We start from the raw sequence: 25526 nt of genomic DNA, 5'->3' as shown, positions 1-25526 counted from the left end.
CAGCCCCCCTCAACACGCTTTTCAAGATTCATGGATCCTACACATACCTATCACAACAACCTCATCCAGTGCTCTACATGCCCCAATAACAGTTATGTGGGTGAAACTAGAGAATCACTATGATATTGAATGAACTCACACAGGAAAATGATAAAAGACAAAAACACCCCATCACCTGTGGGCGAACACTTTTCACAAAGCGATCACTCTCTGTCTGACCTAAGAGTCCTCATCCTTAAAGGAGGCCTGCACAACACTTTCAAAAGATGAGCCTGGGAGCTTAAACTCATTATTCTGCTAGACACATAAAATCATGGACTGAACATGGCACTGGATGCATGGCATATTACAACAATCTTTAATGCACTAACCCCCTCTTTTTGTCTTATGACTGCAGAGGTGTTATCGGGCCACTCTAACTTGAATGGTCCCTTAGCATATATTGTAAGTACTTCTACTAAAAATCTGCTGCATTTTGCTGTGATGCTGAGAGTACCTTTCCCAGACTTGAAGAAGAGCTTTGTGTGGCTTAAAAGCTTGTCTCTCTCACCAACAGAAAGTTGGTCCAATAAAAGATACTACCCCACCCACCTTGTCTCTCCAATAGAAGTTTCATATCATCCAGTGGGGAAATGTCTGTGAATATCCTCTTCCCAATTGGGTGTGCATCCCTTGCTAGTATTCAAAAGGTTAAATTACTGTTCTAGATATTTACTCTATTTACTATACTTTCAGTTGGAGATTATATTTATAATTTACTATACTTTCAATTGAAGATATACTTTCAGTTTTATATAAACATATAAATAAATAAATAAATCAGTAAGTAAATAGCTGTATATCTAGGATAGAGCTATTAATTTTTTTATATATATATATATATATATATACACATACACATACACACACACACACACACACACACACACCAGCGGTCAGCAACGTTCGGCAGGCGGCTCGCCAGGGTAAGCACCCTAGCGGGCCGGGCCAGTTTATTTACCTGCTGACGCGGCAGATTCGGCCGATCGTGGCCCCCAATCACTGCGGTTCGTCCCAGGCCAATTGGGGTGGCGGGAAGCGGCGCGGGCGAGGGATGTGCTGGACGCGTCTTCCCACTGCCCCCATTGGCCCAGAATGGCGAACCGCAGCCAGTGGGGGCTGCGATCGTCTGAACCTGCTGCGTCACAAGGTAAATAAACTGGCCCGGCCCGCTAGAGTGCACACACACACACACACACACACACATCTACCCTGATATAACACGGTCCTCCGGAGCCAAAAAATCTTACCATGCTATAGATGAGACAGAGTTATATCGAACTTGCTTTGGCCCCACTGCTCCTTGTCCCCTGACTGCCCCCTCCAGAGACTCCCATCCCTAATCACCCCCAGGACCCCACCCCCTACCCAAGCCCCTCGACCCCTATCCACACACACCCGCCCCCTGACGGGCACTCACCGGCAGTGGCGAGAAGTGGAGCAGCCCAGCCCCAGCCAGTTCCACTCCTCCAGCTCCCAGCCACGGCGCTCCACTTCCCACCGCCGGTGAGTATGGGGGGCATCCTTTCCCCAACCTCCCCACACTCACCGGCGGTGGGAAGCAGAGCACCATGGCTGGGAGCTGACATGCTGATCTGCCGGAGCGCTGCTTTACCGCATTGTATGTGAACCCCTGTTATATTGGGTTGCATTATATTAGGGTAGAGGTGTATATAAATTTGGAGATAAATGCTTATGATGGATAAAACTCTGCCTCACAGAGGTAATTGATAATAAGCATAAAGTAGAACCATACATTGTTTCAATACATGATCAGCTCAAACAGATTTCATGTCCTGGAATCAGATCTGTGTTTTCTGCCTCAATGTTAATGAGGCATTCATTACCTTTTCTCAATTATTGTGTGTTCCACGAGCAGATCCTTCATATTTTATTTTTATCTTCTAGGTAGAAGTGGCACACTAGGGGCACATTTCCTTAAAGTGTACACTAAGTACTGAAGATGCATCAATATTACTTATCTTAAAGTGCAATTATATCCATACACCTATGTGTGATAAAGAACTCCTCTTTCCAGCAACTTGAATCAGTTAAAAAAAAAGACTTCAGAATTAAAGACAGGCCTAGTTAATCTGTAAATCCTACTCATGACCAATATTGCTCCTTAACCATAATGGTTCTTTTGGTTTGACAAGTAAAGATGCACAAATGTTACCCATTGTTCATGCAAGCCTAATATGACCCAGGTATCCCTTTGTCAGTCTAAAATTGCCCAGAATTATTAGCCAATCATCTTACATAAGATCATAAAGACCTATGAGCCATGGTGGTGCTATGTTAGCATCTCTGTGTGATGTGACAGAGGAAAGCTTAGCAATCCTGTACCACGGGAGATGATGTGATTTAATTCATCCCTTCCTCTGTCCTATATAGAAGATGCTAGAGAGGAAATCCCATTGCAAGGTTTTACGAGAAACTATAATGTACAACTGTAGCAAATTTGATGATCACTTTTATTATTTACTTACATTTTAAAAAGGGGGAGGAGATACAGTGTTTCCCACCTTCGTGTGCTCAGAAGGTCAGGCTTGTGTCAGATCAGCAGCACTAGTATATCAGGATTTTTCAACTACTTTGATTGGATGCTTGTTTGACAAATCCTGTTTCAATCTCAAATAAACAATCCTAAAGTAATTTGAAAAACCTAATACAGAATACAATAAGATATAAAGCTACGTTGTCTATCTATCCATGTCTGTATACCACTCTGATCACTACAGTGTGTGAGCACCTTTTCCTGATGTCACTAAACACTGCATGACTTCAGGAACTATAGGTACAGTAAATCTCAGACACAGCATCAAGGACCAAATTTTATCAACATATTAGTTTGCTTTTGCGGGGCTCGGGGGAGGAGGGTGGTAAATAGGTTCACCATGTTACCTTTTGTGTTTTGTCCTCATTATATATATTTTGCGTTTCAAAATTTTATCTATCTTTATTTTAGGATTTTATTAATGCCCAAAGCTATAATATTTGAACACATTCCACTTTAGATTGGCAAACCAAAGTCCCTATTGGATTTTATGGAGTCTTCTATTCTTCTTTCTCTGGTTCTGAGGGGTTTGCTTGGGGCAGGAATGGTAGAGAAGTGAAGTTGTTGTAAATATCATTCAGGTTACAGTTAGAATATGGTATTCATTCCCAACATAGTCAGAACCATTTAAATTTAAAACAATGATGGGAAAAAAATCTCTATGATAATAAGCTGAGAATCAATGCATGATGCTGCATTTCTGCTGCAAGCAAAACTCCAACACTCATTTCAGTGGCAGTTTTGAGTGCCCAAGGAACGAATCATTTGCCTCTGACTTCCAGTGAGTAAAGTCCTGTGGTCAAAGTAGAATTTATGCATAACAGAAGAGAGGAAAAATATTAATTAGGTAAAACATCACTCGGACAATTTCCAGTGCATCATACAGATTTTGACGTATCCTACTAAAACTTAATTGGAGCTGTTAACTACTCCTCCAACCTCTGTGCAACTCTGAACATTGACTGCCTAATACTTTAGGTTGTGTCTTATCTTTCATTTCTGAAGACACTTTTCTCACCGTTGCCCCCACCCCACCCAACTGGTTGCCAACTTATTCATGCACCACAGAAGAAATAATGATCAGTGTAACACACACACACACACACACACACACACACAGAGTCATGGTTCAAACACACATTATCTTGTAATGCAGCCCTAATATTGTGTATGTGTGTCTGAGCGTACGCGCGCTCATACATGTGTGCGCGCACACACACACACACAACAAGAGCTGCATTAGATTGGTATATTTGTTTGAATCATGTGTTATGAGGCAACCTGTCCACCTGTCAGACATGCATGGCAACAGTAGAAATGATCAGAAAGTGAAGCATATGGTACCATAATATGATTTGTCCTTAACAGACCAAAAACAATTGTTTGCCAAAAACTAATGTGAGTAATGGTACCAAAACACAGAAATGACAGTCTAAATATACAGTACCTAAGTATGGATCAAGTGGCAGTATGCTTGTCCCTGGGCCCTAGAATGGCAGGTCCAAATCCAACCCCTGAAATTGATCTTACATCTAATTCTAACAATGAACAGCAATATAATAGATCCTACTAGGTTTAGTTATACATACTACACCAAAATGTTTCAGAATTCCCAGATTTATTTTATCTCCAAAGCAAGGGATAAGAAAATTAGTCCAATGTGAACATGGATAGTAAAGGTTATAAATCTGTGGATAAAAAGAAAATTGATATCCACATTAATTATATGCTGGGGTGGGGAGTTGTTTGTACATTAGTATTCTAACAAATAGGGTCTAATTTTCAGCTGATATAAATCAACATAACTGCACAGAAACAAATGGAGCTATGATAATTTACACCAGCTGAAGATCTGATCCCTATACAGTATGTAAACTGCATTATTAATAGCTTTGTTGTTCTCTTTTCTTACATGGCGACATGTACGAAACACCAAAATATGGGTTATTTATTTATTTATTCATTCATTTATTTATTTTTAAGCTGCAGGAAAAGTGAGGGACTTTCTAAATTTCAATTTAATTTGAACACAGTTTTGCATTCCTATTTTGTATGATCCACCAGATACACAAAGTATAACACCAGAAGACTCAGTTTAACTTTATGGGAGTTGGGAGGGGGAGGGAAGGATGGAGAAAATTCATCCTGTCTAAAACGTACACATTTATAGCTTATATTACTATCTGTGTGTCACTTCAGCATTTAAAGAAAAAGTAAAAAAATTACCTTTCCCACATACTGGGGTTCAGAGCCCATGTATTCCTCCAGCACAAAAAACTGATTCCATACCCAGCCTCGTTTGACCCGCTGGGCGGATGACCTCCTCCCTGGCATTGTGACAACATTTTCTCTCGGCCGTGCTTCTAAAGTCTGTTGTAGTTGTGGATGCAGTGGTGTTAGGAGACCTCCATCAAACAGGACCCAGAGAAGCAGGGATAAACAGTTCCTTGTAAGCATTGGCAAAGGCTTCCCTACAGCAAGTAATAAAAACTCCAGCACTTAATGTAGAGCTGTAGAATCCAGGTTTGAGGTGTCTGTGGCCTCCACCACTTAGCTTCAGATTTTATTGCGGAAATGCTAATGCAGACATTAATCCTTCTGATGACAAGGTTTTTGCCACATTAAATTCCATCTAAAGGGACCTATAAAAGAGATTTACATGGCAACATTAAATTATGTAAAATTACATTGAAGTGTTCATCAAAATTCTCACACCTAGTTAGTTTCCTGAGACACAGAGAGAGAGAGGATCAGGAAGCGGAGTTTAAAAAACTAGTACTATTTTGCTGATAGCATTGAGTTGCTGTAGGATCCTGCACAGTAACTGTAGGAATGGTTCACTGTTACTCTGTTTAGTATTACTTTTGTATCTGTCTGAAGACAAGTGCTCTTTTTGTCCTAGTTATCAAATACATTTGTTACACCTCAGCAATTTCTAATATATTTACTCTTGATTCATGCAGAAAATACTGACGTATAGTGTACCAAATTATGAAGACGTGGGATTCTGTACTTTTTTTAATCTCTGCCACAAAACATAAGCCTTGGAAACATTCCCCCTTTCTTACCATAACTGGAACTATACACAGACAGCTTTGCATTGAACCTTATTCTCAGAGAGATGAAAGTGTGTGAATTCCACAGGAACTAAAAAGGATGAAAAGAAAACTATGCCAATATAGCAGAATAAAATAAAACCACTGATTCAGAATGCATGGTGTCATGATTGGCGGTCTCTTATCAGGAGAGGCCTAGTGTTAAATGGCAGGGATGTTGAAGTTCAGGAGTGGGCTGGGTCCTTAGCTGCTACCATAATAAAATAAAATAATAATAAATAAATAATAAATAATAATAATACTAGGGGGAAAACAGCAAAAGAGCAGCAAATGGGGAAAACTGCAAAGCTACACACACACACACAAAATTGGTAATGCAAGACACTGATACACATTTACACTGACATATACCAAACCTACAGATTAAAAAATAAATCAACACAGTAACTATGTGGCTGAGACAGAACTATCATATCAAGGGAGCTATTACAATTGTAGTGACCCTTGTAGCAGCCAGATGCCAACAATGAAAAATCATATTGTCTGACTGTGTGCTTGTCTCAGTGAGTCATATTAAACACATTAAACTGTGAACCCCAGTGTAGAATATTTCATATGACTGATGAAAAAAATGTTGTGTTTTCCAGCCAGTGTAATTACAGTGGTGTTCTTTCTCCCTCTCTATTATTTTTGTATTTATGAAATTCTTTGATTCATTTTCAGTAGTTAGTAAAATGGCAATGGTAGAAGGATGCAAAATAAGCAGTTACAATATTTTTTTAAAAAATGGATCAAATTCAGCCCAACGAAAGTCTGAGCACAGCTACCGTAGAAGTCTTTGCACTAAATTCAGTGGGATATAAATGGTGAAAATTAGCACCCACATCACCTACATATGGTCTGATCCAAAGCCTATTAAAGTCCATCTAAAAATTCCCATTGACTTCATTTGGCTTTGGGTCAGACCCATACATTTTAACTCATGCCATACCATCCCCAACAAAAGATAGCTCTCTTGTAAGTGAACTCAGGTCTCAACAGATGAAATGAGGTTCTCAATTTCACTGGTGAAAATCCACAGAATCTGCACTGGAGTCAATGCACTAACTCTGGATTTTGGAATTAGGTAAACGTCACAACCTGTCTGCACACAGCCCCATTGTGTTGGATTTCCACGAACATTCAAGCAACTGAAGTATGCTTGAAAAAACGCTCAGAGAAAGTGAATTTTCTGCACAGCTAAGTATTCATAGGCAGCAAATGTTTCTTGCTATGATGATGATGCTATGCTGGTGTAATTGTCAGGACTAGTCCCTTGCCATTTTTATGGGGCCCAAGTATGTCTGTTTGGCATCTCTCCATCCTGGGCTGATATGACTGCTCCTTCTTCATTGTGTGCTGCTGATGGCCAGCAAAGGCAATCATTCTATTTTATATGGGACACTGCTTATTTTCATGGCAGGGAAGCAGAGTTGTTTTCTCCCTAAATTACACCTTCAACCATCATGTATTTACAATACCAGCAAGGCTGAGACTCCGATGGAGATCTTGTGGACAGCAAAGATAGGTTGTTCAAAAGTTCTATGTATGATGTTCTAAGGCAAAATGCAGTTTCTCAAGCATGCTGTAAATTTCTTCCAGGGTTTAAGAGAGGCTCATTTTAAATCTTAAAACAAACAAAATGAAATTTATATCACCATGGAATTTACCACTGTTAGGGCCATAGTGTGCCATTAATTTTTAAGCAGAAGTCTTCACTGATTTCAGTGAAGACTTCTGCTTAAGAAATAAGTAAATAAAATAAAATAAACAATGCTGCAACATGGCCTTTAGTAAAGAAGATACTGCAAGCTACCTTACTGGATATATTTTCTCATGTACGAACAATGTTAACAGTTATTTTTCCTTGTGCATAATGTGATTCTTTTCAGTAATCATGATGCAGTTATTATTTCTTAGGCCTGGTCTACACTGGGGGGGAGAAGGGGAAATCGATCTAAGTTACACAACTTCAGCTACGTGAATAACATAGCTGAAGTCGACGTACTTAGATCAATTTACCATGGTGCCTTCACCGCAGTGAGTCGACTGCTGCCACTCCCCCATCGACTCCTCCTGGGCCTCTCGTGGCAGTGGAGTACAGGAGTTGATGGGAGAGCACTCGGGGATCGATTTATCACATCTAGACTAGACATGATAAAGCGACCCCTCTGGATCGATCGCTACCCGCCGATCTTGTGGGTAGTGTAGACATATTCTTAGATATAGGCTCAATTCTCAATATAAAAGACACATAATTGGGAGGTTAGGGAAATGTAACAAGCTTTGAGAATAAAAGAAAGTAAAAAAAACCTACATATCCTAATCATAAAGGATATTTTCTCTTCTTCCCTTCCCCCAAAACCATCACCACACTGGACTCATTGCAAGACTTAAAGAGCAAACAAGACAGGCACAGATATTAATAAAATTGGATATTAAAGTGCAGTGAAAATGTATTTAGTTAAAGTGACTGCTTGATCTTTATTTTCAGAAAGGATTAAAGTTTGATATTTGCAGTACGGGGGAAAAAAAGGCACAAGCCTGACCCAAACAATTGGTTTTAATAAAGATACTTTCAAAATTTATGCAAGACATTTCTCTTTTAGGTCTCCAGAACTGAATATTCTTCGGTAACAAAGGAAAATGATTGATTATCAAACTTTAATATTCTCTCAAACTTCCAACCTACTTTTTATTTGTTGTCTTCTATTGACACCAGCCATAAGAAAGGATTTCATTGTACTATAGCTCTGCATATGCTCTCAATATTGGTACACATGAAATTCATTTCTTTTAACAGCTTTATTTATTTAACAGTTCAGATGACTTTTTGTGCTTCCCTCTTTAATGCACATACAGTATACAGCATTGTGTTAATCAATAATTCAGTTCCAGGGCTGCCAGCTCCTCGTGCCTCTCTTGCTCTGCAGTTGCTGAGTTTTTGCCTAGTTTGAATGACAAAATCTCAACAACCATGGATCATCCAAACAGAAAACCACATATCCTCTCCAAATCCCCAGTCCCAGATTAGAGCTGAAAATAAATAGTGATAGAAAAAAGCTCCAGGAGAAGCTAAAAATCATTCTGTATTCAATTTAACAGCTATACCACCGTCCTTTACTGAGGAGGCTCTACTCAATACATTATAGTTCTCCCAGCAGATCTCGGCCTCCAGCCACATCCGTCAGCCAGGGAGCTTTTAAAGTGTTATATGGCACCAAAAGTAATGTAAAGAGACTGAAGGACTCTAGTGAAAGGGGAACAATTCCCCCGTGGCTGGAAGGCTCGTATCCAATACAAATATATGACTTTAACCCCTTCTCTCTTGGTCTGTTCGCCTGCTTTCCAACATCTCAGCTGCAGTAGAATGTTATGGCATTGGTTTGAAGCCCCAGTGTTGCTGACATCTTTACTTGTGTGTGCGTGGGGGGCAGGAAGAAAGGTGATGCCAGGAGTGATATGTGGAATTGAGGAGCAGCCTCCACATCAGCTGCAGCAGAGTTCACCATGAGAAAAAAAATCTGTATGTGGACAGGCCCAGATCTTAAAAGATGTCTCTTTAGCAGACACATTTCCCACTCTTTTGCATGAATCTTCTGCTAGATTACACTTGAGCAGTGGGAGATTGAGGCAGAGGGTCAGGGGAAAGGAGAGAATAGTTCTTTAAAAAAATAAAACTTTTTGCTGACAGGAAGACTGGCAGAACTGACAAACAGCTAGTAAATTTAGCAATGCATTGGACACCCTCTTTGCAATTCAGAAACTGATGTTATACTTAGAGCTGACAGAAGTATTTCAGCCAAATTTTTTTTTGCCACCAATAAAAACAAAAAACAAAAAACAAAAAAAAAAACCCAGCAACCAACCAACCATCATTTTTTGTTTCAAACTGAAAATCCCCCAAAATTCAGTTTGGGTCAATTAAAATGTTTACTTTGGATTATTTTGAAACTTTTCATTTTTATTTTTTTAAATGCACTACATCTTAAATTTCAAGATGATTTCAAAAGTTTTCCAAGTAGAGAAATTTATTGAAACTGATACTTCACTGTGAAAAATTTCAGTTTTGACAAATTAGCATTTTTTATGAAAAAAAAGTTGTTAAAAAAATTCCCAACCAGCTCTACTCATAACATGCAATTGAGAAATTGAATATAATAATTTATTAATAATATCAATTAAATACAGTATTATTGTTACTACTTGAAACATTCCAACACTAGAATTAAATTAAGTTGACAAATAATGAACAGCTTGAATGAAGGACTGCTCTAAGAGTGGAAGCACCTGCATGCTACAACACTGCCATTGCAGCCTTTAGCTTAACATATTCTGGTACAGAACAAGAAGATGTCCTCACTGAGCTTGGCAGTGGCTACACCTTTTTATGGAAAGGACAATCATATGTCCTTTGTGACCACTAATCTGCCCATAATAGTCAAATCTATAAAGAACTTTGAAACACAGAGCTAAATTAGCTTTGAATTATGGTAACTGGTGGGGTAAAAAGACAGCAGATGAGCTATAGTCCCATGTAGACTAACAAGAAACACTAAAATTCCATGAAGCACTCAAAACTGTCTTCAGGCCAGCAAAGATGATAATTGCACCACTGTGAATGGAAGTGAATTGCTTATTGACAAAGTATCCATTATGCGCTGATGGTGGAAACATTTCAACAGCCACCTTAATCATAAATCAGTCATTGCAAAGAACAGTTTTTGCTTATGTGAAACACCAGCTAATGCAGAACAACCATCTTCCTACTCATAAAGAAGTTTGAAAAGTCTTGGCAATAGTGAAAAATGATAGATCTGTGCTAGATGGAAAACCTACTAAGATGTAAGAATGTGTAATGGCTGACCATCTGACCTCATTTATCTGCAACATCTGGAAAATAGAAATAGTGTTGCAACAGCTAATGGATTTTGAAAAATATTAGAATGGAAAGATGGACCTGGGACTCACAAGGTCTAGGTTCAACCTCCACTTTTTACAGACACACTTTGTGACCATGGGAAAGTCACTTAATCTCTCTGTGCCTCAGTTCCCTATCTGTAAATACTCGGTTAATCATATTCCTACAACCTTTTCTATTTAGATTAGCTCTTTGGGGCAGGCAAAGTCTTTTACTGTTGAGCAAACGGGCGGGGAAGATTTTGATTTTATTGGGGGCTGGTCGGTGCTTCTGTATTACAAATTATAATAAATAGAAGCCTTGGTGCAGTAAAGAATTTAAACACATGCTGAACATTAGGCATATGAGTAGTCTCATCCCTGTTCATCAAAGCACTTCAGTATGTGCTTAGCTTTGAGACTACCCACCTGCTTAAAGTCAAATGTATGCTGAAGTACTTTGCTGACCAGGGATGGGATTACTCAGGTGCTTAAAGTTAAGTAGATGCTTAAGAACTTTGCTGAAGTGGAGCCAATGTTAGAAAAGTTCTTGTTAAGAGACTAAATAATAACATTATATAGACAGAATCAGTACAGACAACATACCAAAATCATAGTGCAATTATCAATTAGAACACAACACTATTAAAATTATCTTGTTTGCTTGGTAAATACAATTGGAAAAATGGAGGGAACAAACCATAAATGCAGTGGGAATTCCTAATACTGAATTAGGGCCAAATTCTGATCTCAGTTACATTGGTAGAAATCAGGAGTAACATTGGTGCAAATCTGCATTAGCCTACTGAGTTAGAACTGGTATAAAATGAGGCCTTTAATCTGTGTCTGACTGTTGTTGTAGCACATTCAGAGCAAGATGAACAGATAATTATATAATGTTCTGGGACCCGCTCTGTAAATGTTGACTTGATCATTAACATTACAAAAATAAGTGATAGACGAAACCAGCATCCAACAAATAAGGCAGAGACCATTTTTTTGTTCTGTGTCTGTTCACAGTGGGGCCCTGGTCCATGACTGGGACACTTAAGAGCTATTGCAATGGCAATAAATTCTAATGATAGACTCATCGTGCTCCAACAAATGGCTCTGAAGTGTAATAGGAAAAAGAGGGATAAAGCTATTGTTTTGAAGATTCTCAAAAACAAACAAACCTGTGGCTGTGTACTATTGACTGAGGTACAATTGGGGTCGACCTAAGATACACCAACTTCAGCTACGTGAATAGCGTAGCTGAGGTCGGTGTATCTTAGGTCGACTTACCTGGCCGTGAGGACGGTGGCGAGTCAACCGTTGCCACTCCCCCATCGACTCCGCTTCCTCCTCTTGCGAGCTGGAGTTCCAGAGTCGACGGGGAGCATGTTTGGGGATCAATTTAGCCGCTTCTAGATGAGACGTGATAAATCGATCCCCGATAGATCGCTGCCTACCCACCGATCCGGTGGGTAGTGAAGACCTGCCCTTAGAGTAATAGTAAATTATAGCTGCCAGATAAACCAATTAGTGACAAAAAAATAAATTATGGAAAGAGACTGTTTGGAAATAGTCAATGTGATTACAGAACAATGTACCACCTCTGTCTACAATTAATTTTCCACATCCAATGTATCAACCTCATCAGCACCACCAACACATCTATCTAACCCAGAGCAGAACATTTAAGTCTCAAATGTAAGACCTAAAACCTGCATTTTTCAAATGTGAAGAGATAATCAATTTTAATCCACAAATATGCATGAGAATACCTGAGCAGGAGGAGTGGAATCAAAAGAATAGGGTGAAGCTTTCATTACAAACCTGAAACAACACTCAATACGATTGGTTCCTGGTTTCATTACCAAGTTGACACACCCCACTAAGGATGACAAGTAAACCTTGAACACTCAGAATTCAAGACAAAGCCTGCATTTCTATCAAACTTTTATGTAACTCTACAGCTTAACTGCCAGTTCATTATGTGTTTTTTTTTAAATACCTAATAGTAATGTACGCTTCTGCCTATTTTCTGAAAATAGTCAACTGATACACTGAAATCACAAGTTTTATTTCTGTTCTGTTTTACATCAATGTCCATGCAATGTTGGCCTCCTCTCACAAAAAGTACTAACTCTCAGAAGAGAATCTACAGCCACTTGGTCAATGATCTAGAATCTTAAATTTTTGATAAATTACAAACATTTTCATTTCTGGTAGGAATCTATCAAAGTCAAAATGTGCACACTCGTGAAACCATCCTTCATTTGATTCTGTCAGCAATGTTTTAAGATAGAGGGGGAAAATATCAAGCTCTTTCAGCAGACTAATAATGTCTATAAATAGAAACTTGAAGACAGCAGGCTATGACTGAAAGGTGTTTTTAACTTTACAAATAATATGTGAGACTGAAATGAATCAGAGCTTATTTGTAGCCAGTTATTCTGAAACATGCAATATTGTAATTTTTTAGGAGGGTTGTATCAGGTTATCATGTACTCTAGTAAAACACACATTTTCAGTTAAGTTCTTCTTTTACTAAAAGATTCTCTGATATAATTAAAATGATCTGATATAATTAATCCAATTACATTAGATTCCTTCATAATTCCCTTTGCTAGGAAAATTACTTTATATAATCAAAATACCCAAAGCCAAAATGTTCAAAAGAGAGTACTTGAAGTTAGGCATCTCAATCCACATTTAAGCACTTCATTTTCAGAGGCGCAGCACGCATATAGCTCCCAGCAACTTCTATGTGGCTAAGTATGGACTGAGGTATATAACCTTAGACATCCATGTGTGGAAATATTGGCATCAGCTTCAAAGGGAGTATTAAAATTAGGGAGGCAATGTAAATAAGGAATTTCTATGACCCCCTAGTCCTTATTTTAAGAGATTTTTAACTCTTTTATCTCTTTCTAGATCAGATACTTGGTGGCACAGCTAGATTTTTATCTCACTTACAATTGGGTTTCCTGAATAGTCCAACACTATTGGAAGAAATCTGTTATCTATTTAATTCCATAAGCTGATACCCTCTCCAGGGTAAATTGACAGCCTGTTTGCACAAAGAGCTAGAAGCCATCACTACTTATCCTGTGAACATTACACTTTAGTAAGCATTGGGTTGAAGAGAAGGCACAGATCTTTCACTAACTTCAAGAACATTCATATCAGGGTTCTGAACTAATTTAGCTCACATGGGGCATGCTCATAAGCTTAACACAAACATTAGCATAGTCACTCCCATGCTATCAACATGTCATCTGTTCTCACAGGGTTAAGATTTGGTCACATCTGTAGATCTATCAGACCAGATGCTCAGCTGTCATGTCATGCTCAGCTAAGTCTCTGGTCTACGTCCCTTCTTTGAAGATTGATATATCAAAATAGAACTTTTGTGTTTTGAAAGTGTCAACAATGCCACTGTTTTCTGCGGCTTATACTTTTATTCTTTAAAACTGGAAGTACTTTTCTTCAGCCTGGCAGCCATTGCAACATGAATATTGAAGGATAATGTGTTAATAAATAAGGCATGCACTTGGTGATTGGCTCACTGCTATGACCAAAGATGGCTCTGGCCACTGAAACTGGCAACACTGGTCCTAACTCGAGATTCCAGCCAATTATAAATTACTCTAATCAAAACAAATCTCCATGTTTTGGTTATTCAATTTTTCAAAGCAAGAACCAGATGTGTTTCAGAGGGAACCTAAATATCATGAAGCCCCGTGAAACACCACAGTATTCTCATTTCTCCTTTACAGAATTTCCACTACTGTCCTTGTAGGAGATTTCCAGATTTGTAGAACAAAGTTAGCTACTAAACAGCTAGACACATTTAAAATAACTATTTTACATTAACTCTCTAAGTAAGGTAGAACAGGAATCTTGTTTGACCTACATCATTAGAAACTCTTAAATGTCTCTGGTGTACATACTGCACATTTCCCAGTCTCATGACTAATGAACTGAGTAATTTCACAACAGATGCTTGCTCTGGATTTCAGCACTTAGGGCCCAATGCAGACAGCATATGGTGTGAGAGAAAGAAGAAATAAAAAGACACATTTTTTGACAGCTTTTAATGCAGTCTCATTCTGCATCTTGTCTAAAGAAACAGCCTGGATTCTTACAAACAAACACTCCATTTACCCCTCACCTTTATTTCTTTCAGTCAATTTCAATGCATTTCCCTCCAAATATTTGAAATATAAAGGGGAAAATGGAAAATGAAAGTATTATAAAAAGACACAGGTGTATACTAATCCAACAACAAAACTGAGAGAAAATTATAGCAGGCTGTTTATTTTTTGCAGTCTCTCATTGTCTGACACTTCCTTTCTCCATATGGTAAATGAGCAGTCCTGTATTTTTTTTTTTTTTTTTTTATGAACATATATTCACACCTCCACTCATGCAGGTAGCTCCTTTAATTTCAGAAACGAATACCTCTTAATGCTCTTTTCTCTCACTCATTCTGTTTGTCTTCTGTCACATATACACATCCTCTCATAGTATTATACAATGAATACAAGAAATAGGCATTTTACAGTGAACTGGGGAAAAAAATCACCTTCTGTCATAGGTTTCACCCCCACTCTGGATTTTAGAGTACAGATATGGGGACCTGCATGTGAACCCCTAAACTGAATTACCAGTTTAGATCTGGTTTTGCTGCCACCACTCCCAAGTTCTAACTCCTTTCCCTGGCTAGCTTTGAGAGACTTCTTCACCAATTTCCTGGTGAACACCGATCCAAACCCTTGGATCTTAACACAAGGAGAATTTAACTATCCCCCTCCTTTCCCCCACCAATTCCTGGTGAGTCCAGATCCAATCCCCTAGGATCTTAACACAAGGAAAAATCAATCAGGTTCTTAAAAAGAAGACTTTTAATTAAAGAAAAGAAAGGTAAAAGAAAACCCTCTGGGAGATAGCATACCAGTGATCTCACAGACAACCGATTCAAAACATAGAGGATGTTCCCCTGGCAAAACTTGTTACACAAAAATTACCCAATTTGATTATTCCCTAATGCCTAAGACAAGTTACAAAGAAATAAACATAAACCTATTTATTTCCTTCACTAATACTCACTAATTGATAAGAGGCTGAATTCTGGAGCTTTCCCACTCCGGTCAAAACTTAAACTGAAACTAAACAAAGGAAACTTCCCTCCTTCCTTTTGAAACATCTTATCCCCCCATTGGTTCCTCTGCTCAGGTGTCAGCTAGTCTAGGTGAACTTCTTAACTCTTTACAAGTAAAAGAGGCATTAACCCTTAACTATCTGTTTATGACACCTTCTTTAGAGGCATTGCTACAACTATAGGATATTTTTTTCCAGCACTGAACTGTGTGTCCTGCCAATAAGGCAGAGATAAAGTAAGTTTGGTTTAAAAATGGATATTATAAGGCTAACCTACAGTGATGGCCATAAAAGTCAACATTTGCAGTTAGCAGTTTTACCTTATACTAAGAAGAGGAAACACAGAGATACCAGTGAATTGTAACTGCTGGCAAATATTGGCCATTGTAATGGCAACCACTGCATCATTCGGGGGCGTTCTGAGGCTTAATGCATTATGTGGGTTATATAGAAGGTCAGACTAGAGGATCTAACGGTTCCTTCTGCCTTAACGTCTATGCTTCTATGTACATAAAGATCCTTGAGATCTTCAGAATGACTTTTAACAATTAAAACTGTTTTCTTCCAAACCATTCCTTTTGGATTCAAATCTAATATAAATACAGCTATATGGTTATGTATGTGTTTATGTTATATATAAACTAATTCAATGTAAGTAATCGGAAGTCATGTCTGCTTATTGTGTTATTTTTTATAATAAGCATAAATTTGTCTTGTTATTGTACTTTGCAAAACTGTTGTTTAGAAATGAAATCAATAATGCACTTGGACAGTTAAGACTCAGTGAAACAAAGCACAAAAATAGTCCCTGGTAAAACTATAACTTAGCTGAACTGACAAACAACAGCATTATGGGGAGAGGATAATGTCATACCTGCAGTATTATAGATTGTAGCCAATCAATCAGATATACTGTAATAACTAAGGTACAATCCCCCTATTATACTAAAAAAAATGTGTTTCAGTCTCAAGATATGTGGAAAGATAGGCAGATCTGTTTGGGAGCAACTTAGATTGGCTCCCCCGTAAAGAGGGGTAGACAAACCTCACCTTGGGATATAGCAAATAAATAAATAAAAGCCTTCCACAAAGAAGCATAAGTATCAGAGAAGCAGCCAGGGAGAGAGTGGTAATGCTATTAGCACCAGCAAAGCACATACAGAGCCAAATTATGCCATCAGTTTTTAAGCAATATGAAGCAATCCTAGTTTATGTCCATTCTCCCACTGGCTCCTCTCCAGGATCCCCATGTCCCACCACTCACGATTACACTGATCTCTTTTCTCTTTGCCCTTTGTTCTCCTGCTGTTGACTACTGGTGAGGAAAAGGCAGGCAGAGAACTGGCAGAAGAGATCAGCTCCTACCTGTGCCCTATTTATGGTAGGGAAAGAAAATGCTGCAGCTGGGCTCTGTATAGCCATTGTCTCTTTTCTAGGGATGCCATTCATTTCAAGCTCAGAGTTTTCTATGTTTCATACAGATTTGGTATCCCTTCATTTTTATTGTTGAATCTTAGTTGTGGAAGCAATAAAGAAGCATGGACCTGATTTTTTTTTTTTAATAAAAAGTTATTTACACTAGAGGAAGGAATCCCATAGTATTTTAAGCTTTGTAGATGAATAATTTGTTTTGCGTTCCTCCGTCTGTGCTTGCGTCATGCTTTATGTTCCACATTTGGGCTTTGGCTGTTCTCGAGATATGCTGATCAGAAACCAGTCAGAGTGTTACAGGAGTGCTCTGTAAATGAGTGATGTCTATATAGGTAAACACTTAGCAAATAAAGGGCCAGTAGATGGTGCTCAAGAACACAAAGCATAGATCCTGAGTTTTAAATGATCAATGGAACTTCATGTTGTGCATTGCAAATGGTTTCCACTGGCAGCTCTTTACATGGAGCACTTAACACGCACAAAGGTCATATAAGCTATTGATGGAAAACCTTTTTAAAATTGTAGTGGCATATTTTAATGTGGTTCCCTCAAATTGAAAATTAGGACGCACATTCCCTGCCTGTCATAACTGTGCTTCTGAATAGAAACTTGGCAGATAAAAGTTTCAGGTAGTAGAAGGGGTGAATTCTCATATGTGAAAAGTAAGGTGGCTTTATTCACAATTTATATATATATATATATTTTAAAAGTTTTCCTTTGATTTCAGGAGCACATAAAGCTGTTTATTTGGTAGAAGTAAAGACAGGATTTTTTCTCTGAACACATATATTTATGTAACTCTCTGCCAGGAGCTGCCATACTCACTAGGGCTGGACACCAATAGCTAAGGGTCCTTCTTAAACTAATACACCACAGTCTTGAGCTCACAGCCTGAATTTCTGAGATCACTAAAACCCTTTCCTGGGAACCCTTATATTTCCCCCCACTTGCAAACACTGAGCCTGAGTATGAAAAAATAACTTTACTAGTGGAAAATGGAACTCAAAATCAATATGGGAAAATACAGCAACAATATATCTATATAAATGATAAATATTATACTTCCCCATGATAATGATGGCAGTATATGAACTCTGTTCTCCACCCACAGGTCCAACAGGCTAATGTCCCATTACACCATCATTTCCCCTTTCCACATCCCCCATCTGTTAAACCCCATTCATGTTTTGGTGTCTATGGGTAGCATAATTCCAGAGTTCTGCAGTGGACTTAGGCAAGCCTGTCTCCGGCCCCTTGGGAAGCACTGCTCGGTCCTCTCCTGAGACTCCACCATTTAACTCAGTGATAGTGATTTCAACTAAGGAGGAAGGGCCTCTCGGGAATTCACTCAGCTCTGCTGTGGCTTCAGTAAAGAGACACATCCAGTCCAAGAGTCCTCCCAGTGGCACAAGATCCTCAATGAAGGTGAACCAGAAGATCCTCAATGAAGGTGAACCAGCAACATATATGACTCTTAATCACACTCCTTATCACAAGGTAAGTATCTTTTCCTCCCTTCTCTTAGTTCAGTTCCACTACCCAACCCAACCAATTTTGAATTTGTGTGCGGTTATAGTGACTCTGTAATCATGCGGGACTCACCCCTGCGGTACCTCCTGCTGGTACCTTCTGGGAATTAGCTCTCCAGCCATCGGAGCGCCCTCTGCAGGCTGGTGTCCCGCTTTTCCTGGCCCCCGTGTCCCTCCCAGACTCAGTTCCCCTTGCACGCCAGGGTGCTGCCCCCTGGCAGTACACCCCTCAGTCTCTGGGTCTCCCCTCCCCGGGGAATGCCCACCCACTATCCTCGCCTCGCCTCAGTCGTAGGTTACTGCCAGTCACCAACTAGCCCCTGCTCCCTGGGGCAGACTGCAGTATAAGCCACTCATCACAGGCAAGGTTGGGTTTGGACTTGCTGCCTCTACCTATAGCGGAGCTGCCCCTCTGCAGCCCTAGTACGCTCTAGTGGGCCCTTACTTTGGCCTGTAGCCAGGGGCTCTGCTAGGCTGGAGCTCCCCAGCTGCCTCGCCCTTCCCTAGCACAGCTCCACCCTCAGACCAGCCGTGGTACCTTCCTCAGCTCCCCAGGCAGCCTGGTCCCTCCCTCTCCAAAGACTAGAGAGAGAGTGTTTGCTCCTGGCCCACTGTTCTCTTATAAGGGCCAACTGAGCCCTGATTGGGGCATGGCCACAGCTGAGCCTGCTTCCCCCCTCAGCCTGGGAACTGCTAGCTCCCAGCGACCACCCTCTCCTGGGTTATTTTAGGCCCTTTAAGGCCGGAGTGGGTGACCACCCCGCTACAGACTCCCAAAGTGTCACTGGAAAAATTCTGGGTATAAAGGTTATACAAATGAAGATCTCTCTGTAGCTGTATTTCCCCCGTCCATTAATACTTGAATTCCTTCCCCTCTGGAGCTTCTGTGCATCTGGAATTCTGGGTAAATAATTAGAGCTGCTCCATATGCATCTGGCCATTCTTCCCTCTGTTCATCAGCATATGGGGGTGTGATGGGTTCGATCTGAGGGATCCCCTTGGGATTGTCACCCGATGTGCTGAAATTACCTCTGAACCCATTTTCCTTGCCAGCTTGGGACTCCAGAACGCTGCCCTGTTGAGCCAGACACACTAGCCTGCTGCAACACAGACTCAGGGTCTGGGACACGCCCCCAAAGCTGCAGACTTTAATCAAAAACAGCTCAGCAGGTTACCTCTCCAGCACCCAGACACCCAGGTCCCAATGGGATCCAAACCCCAAACAAATCCATTTTATTCTGTATAAAGCTTATACAGGGTAAACTCATAAATTGTCCACCCTCTATAACACTGATAGAGAGATATGCACAGCTGTTTGCTCCCCCAGGTATTAATCACTTACTTTGGGTTTATTAATAAACAAAAGTGATTTTATTAAGTATAAAAAGTAGGATTTAATTGGTTTCAAGTAATAACAGACAGAACAAAGTAAGTCACCAAGCAAAATAAAGCAAAAACATGCAAGTCTAAGCCTAATACAATAAGAAACTGATTACTGGTAATATGTCACCCTCAAATGTTCCAATAAGCGTCTTTCATAGAATAGACTCCTTCCTAGTCTGGGCCCAATCCTTTCCCCTGGTACAGTCCTTGTTAGTTCCAGCAGACATCTCAGCTGGTAAGTAGAGGTTTTCTCATGACTGGAAGCCCCTTTTGTCCTGCTCCACCCCCTTTTATAGCTTTGGCACAAGGTGGGGATCTTTTGTCTCGCTGGGCCCCCACCCCTCCTTCCAAATGGAAAAGTACCAGATTTAAGATGGATTTCATTATCAGGTGACATAGTCACTGTAAGACCCCTAGTCTCCATTCCCCATGGGCTGGCACACACATACACAGGAATTATTTCAAGTATCTAAGGCCATTTACAACTGACTGTTTCTGGAGCACCCTTAATGGCCTCCCCTTACTATGTTTACATCAGTGATACAAGTTTATATCTTATTCTCCTAACTCCAGATATAGAAATAATACATGCAAACAAATAGGATGAACACACTTAGTAGATTACAAACTTTCTAATGACACCATACAAAGGGTATTTAGCATAAAGCATATTCCAGTTATGTCATATTCATAAGCATATTTCCATAAAGCATATGGAGTGCAACATCACAGGAGGAAACAAGCTTTTCACCATCGAGAGCTTCAGGCCACAGCATTTACGTTCTCACAGATTTCCACACACGGAGCCAAAATCATTCCCACACACATTCTGAAGTAAGAACCTAAGTGGTTTAAATTCTATCTTCTTACTTCCCCATTAATTTTCTCCCTTTTTCCCCCCCGTTACACAAAGACAAAGGACTCAAAAAGTTAAGTCCCATACCAATAGATGAAGCAAGACAAAAGTCTTTTTTTATTTACTCCCTAAATGTGCCTTCTGAGAATTATTTTCTTTTCCCAGTAGAACTCCTTGTGTGACTTCACTTCCTTTGATCCTTAATTAATTGTTTTAATTCCTGGGGTTTGGGAATATTATGTCTGGGTTTATTTCATTTTTAACCCCCTCTATGGTTTACAAGAACATTTTAGTTGTGAGTGACATAAGCATATACACACACACACACACACACACACTTTGGATATCCACATTTTTTTACATCTATATGTTGATAGATATAGATATAAACATTTGGATACACAAAGTATAGGTACCTAATTTAAGCATCTAAATAAAAGTGACTTGATTTTCAAAGATTCTGAGTACTCACATCCCATGCTGACTTCAGGTGCCTAATTTAGGCACCAAGGTGTTAATATTTTAGATGTGATTTAAGTACATAAAAACTCAAATTCTTTGTGAGGAATGGTGCTATGTATGTGTAAATAATACAATAATAATATGGATATTTTAAAAGAAATATTAAATGTGGTTTTATTTAGGAATGTAACATTTACATTTAGTTAAAAAGAATAATTTGCATAATGTGCATATAACATTTCCATCCAATATATTATTCTGCTGTATATTAAAATGTTTTGAGCTATATTTTTGCCATATATGCAGTTAGCAGAACTTGGCTGGTGACACAGATGCTATATGGATAATTTCCAAACTTTAGAGTTAAGATTGTTTGGAGGTTTTCTTTAAGCATATTAAGAACATTCAGGTTCATCAATAGTCTTAAACAAATTATTCAGCTGCTCACCTCCCTGGAGATGCTAAAATAATTTGTCAACATTTATATTATTCAAGAATATCAGGTGGATAATTCATCCTCCATAGAACCAAGCATTTCTTTTTCTGCAGTGTCAATAAGATGTTGACAACAATCAAGAATATGAAAGATAATAAAAATTTCTCTCTTAAAGAGATTCCAGCTAGACTGCTTTTATTTCCATGCCTCGCTTTAGCTAACAGTCCCTCTGATGTTTGAGCTTTTGATATTCCTGGGAGGGCTTTCTCCCCAAGAGGACTCTTGCTTTCCATTACAAAAAGAACTAAAACAAGTCTTTGTTTTGTACCTTATTTTGATGCACATACATGTTTGTGTATGGGTTGTTGCATTAAAGGGTATTAAAAACTTAACCTTGCAACTTAGAAATTGAATAAAGTTTTACTTTTGAGATTATACCTACAATTATTGGCTTTATTATCCCTTTGATGGGGCAATGAGAATATAATACAATAATCTTACATGATTAACAAGAACTTTTTATTGATTCATCATTTGCACCATTGTTTGCCACATGTAATTATCTGATAACTGGTCAGATACTTTTTTTTTTCTATTTACTTGCTAGTCTAACTGAAATTCCAATTCTGAACATGTTCAACATGGAACAGAGATAAACTTAAACATGTGCTTAATACTGTACAGACAACGTGACCCCATCAGAGGTCCTGATTTAGCAAAGCACTTAAATACATGCCTAATTTTAAACACATGCTTAACTCCCATGGAAGTACCTGTGAAAGAATTTTGCTGAATCAGAGTCTTAATTAACTGCATTCACTTCCCCATTTCAAGGGTTTATTGAAGAAATCACAAGTTTACAACACTGCTACACAAGACACAGCAACTCTAGAAGTAGCCCTGCACAAAATTTATCTATCTATCAAAGAGTGAAAGCTGAAGAGAGGACTCCTTGTAGAGACTAAGAGGGAAAAAAATCAATACTAACCAGTAAAACAAAAAGGAAGTGTTCAAATCAGCAGTAGTAGGAAGAGTAGTAGCAACTCCATACCCTATTCATTCTTTGTTTCATGATTGAACTTGTGAATGAACCTGAGAAGTTTGTGGGATTTGTAGACGAGATGAGAAAACTAGTGTGTATAAAAGAAAAACAACAGGAAATTTTGCCCATTTTTAGAACTGTTGCTAAGGTTCTGAAATGGGCAGATAAGTGTTTTACATCTTCACATTCTGGCTGGAACAGTAAGCAGAAGCCTAAATACCATTACAAACATTTTTCTCACAATGTATCCATCTGGGAGTGGCAACAATAGAAATCCAAGAGCAAGCTTGTTCTCTCCAAATAAAACCCCAGTTTTGCAGATGCAGTAGTTTCACTTTAGCACTAAAGTTTGGGATAAGTAGCTACACTTTAGGATGCATATCCAAAAGCAAATCAAACTCTGAATCATTTTAAATTTGACTGAATTTAATCCATAGAAGCATTTTGTACCCAACAATTTTGTTTTCACAATGTCTTTATGTTTAAGGATGCATTCCAGTCCAGAGGTAATTATAAGGCAATACATTCCCTAGTTACATTATTTGAAGCATTTATATTTACTGGAGTAGTAATACTGCAGTTTCTTTTTTTTTTTTTTTTTTAATGCTAATTGTAAGGTCACACTAAATGACCAGTTATTGTAAAATGTTAAATTGAAATACCTAAGAGGCATGATCCAATTATCATTTGTTTGCAAAATATCTGTATCAAGGGCAAAATAAATGTTAGCTTGAAAGTTTGATTAGTGGAGGGACAAATAAAAGTGTCACCAGACTTGTCCTATTTAATATCTCTCAGTTCTCCTCATCATCCCTTGAGAATGTGAGCAGAGGGGAAATAAAACCTATCTGCCTTTGGTACAGCATCCATGATTGTAATATCTAAACAGTACTAAAATAATTCAGTGTTTAATTAGTGTATTTAGTATCTGGAACAATATATTGGGGAAAGGTCAGAAGCTATGGTGTCCATGTTTGAGTTGGACAGTACTTCCCATAGAGCTCTCCATCCTAGACAACTGGAACAGAAAGAATGACTGTATGACTATTTCTTACTAAAATGTATGTAACTTCTCTCAGCCAATCAATGGAAAATGATTTGCATATTTGACCATTATTCAGAAATAATTTGAACAGTGATTATGCAAATCAGGACTCTTCAGCCAGATGATCGAGATTTACATATTTTTCTGTTACTGAAAAAAACCCATTCCATAATTATGCAAGTGAACCTCTCAGATAGGGTGCAGAGAATTGCATAATTGCAAGATAAATGTACAGTTAGGCATCAATAGCTGTCCAACATCCCTGGACTCTGACTGGCTGAGGTTATTCCATTTTAAATGGTGTACAATTCTATGCAAGAGAGTCCTCCTAATGTGTCAATAAGGTGAGCACAGACACACACACACACCCAAAAAATATGCCACTATGGTAAGAATTTTACACATGGCATTTTGGGGAGGAAAGGGAAATATCAATAAATGAATAGATTAAATGTGCTATGGTCCACATTTTCAATAAGTATTTCATCTATATTTAGGCACTTGACTAAAGGTGACCTGACTTTCAATGGTGTTGTTGGCCCACAACTTCTATTCACTTCAGTGGGAGTTATGGGTGCTCAGCACTTGTGAAAAATCAAGCCACTTATATAGATGCACATAGGTATATTCCAGGCATACAAATGAATCCTTAAGTCTGACTGAAAGGTGCTGATTGCAGGACTAGACACCACATCCAATCCCTGAGCTGGCCTGGGACTTGCACAGACCCTGAAGCAATTTAGAGCAGCCCAGATGTCTACTGACCCAAGAGGCCATTCTGGGGATCACTAGAACACAGCAGAATGCAACATACACCTCTTTGTATCAAATATACCATCTATGCCAAAGGATCTCAGGGGTGGTGGCATAGATTTGATGAAGCAGTCACTGGCTGGGGGAATTGCCAGGTAAAGCTATTTTTATGGCCTGTATGGCCTGCTCATAGTGAGGTTCCTGATGTGGCCCACACACTGCATGCATGTATGGTACTAAGCCAGCACATATATAACTATGAGCTTTGTGATGCCTTTTGTAGTAAAAAGGTGAAGAAAGTGCAAAAAATCTTCAAAAATAAATTACAAAAGTGAGTTGAGTAAATAAAAATATAGCCTGAGACTTGAAATGTTTGTTTTTTAATTAATTGAAATGGGTGTGGCTAGAAACATTTAGAGATTTTAACACTTCAGATGCTTTACTGAAAAATATGTGTAGAACTATAGTAAGGAGCTAAGTAGTCTGCAAATGTCAAACTTTTCCAAGCATCTTGAACTCTGAAATGAAGAAAGTATGCTCCCACCAGGTGCAGCTTTTTCCTTCATACTTCAACATCTACAGAAACTGAGCCTCACCAGACACCAGATTTTTGTATTTCACAGAAATTACTATTCATTTTCTGTGTAACTTCTTTTGATTTTACAAGGCAGAATCTATTAGTATTTGGGCTACTCCCTGATTCCTCTCCTCTCTCTGGACCGCATTTCAGTTTCTGGAGTTTTCAGGTATTCTGTAAGGCCATTTTTGTTTTTAAAGTTGGCATGATAGCAGGCCATGCAGAAGGCTATAGCTTTGTACAGGTTTTGAAGGCAGGTTTTGTAGTAAATTGT

At 38.9% G+C, this 25526-nt stretch overlaps 1 protein-coding gene across 2 annotated transcripts in view; it reads right to left on the bottom strand.

The window, feature by feature from the left end:
* CDH12 (cadherin 12) overlaps positions 1-25526 on the bottom strand; it is an 864422-nt gene that overhangs the window by 217897 nt on the left and 620999 nt on the right. For both annotated transcript variants that reach the window (XM_054020329.1, XM_054020330.1), the window contains one exon: positions 4823-5238. In XM_054020329.1, coding sequence (XP_053876304.1) covers positions 4823-5053 — 231 coding nt within the window. In that variant the 5' untranslated portion in view covers positions 5054-5238. The remainder of the gene's footprint in view (positions 1-4822; positions 5239-25526) is intronic.

Source organism: Malaclemys terrapin, chromosome 2 (assembly GCF_027887155.1).
Source record: "Malaclemys terrapin pileata isolate rMalTer1 chromosome 2, rMalTer1.hap1, whole genome shotgun sequence".
Classification (NCBI taxonomy): Eukaryota; Metazoa; Chordata; order Testudines; family Emydidae; genus Malaclemys; species Malaclemys terrapin.
Note: the sequence above shows the minus strand (reverse complement) of the source record. Positions and strands in the feature narration are given on the sequence as shown.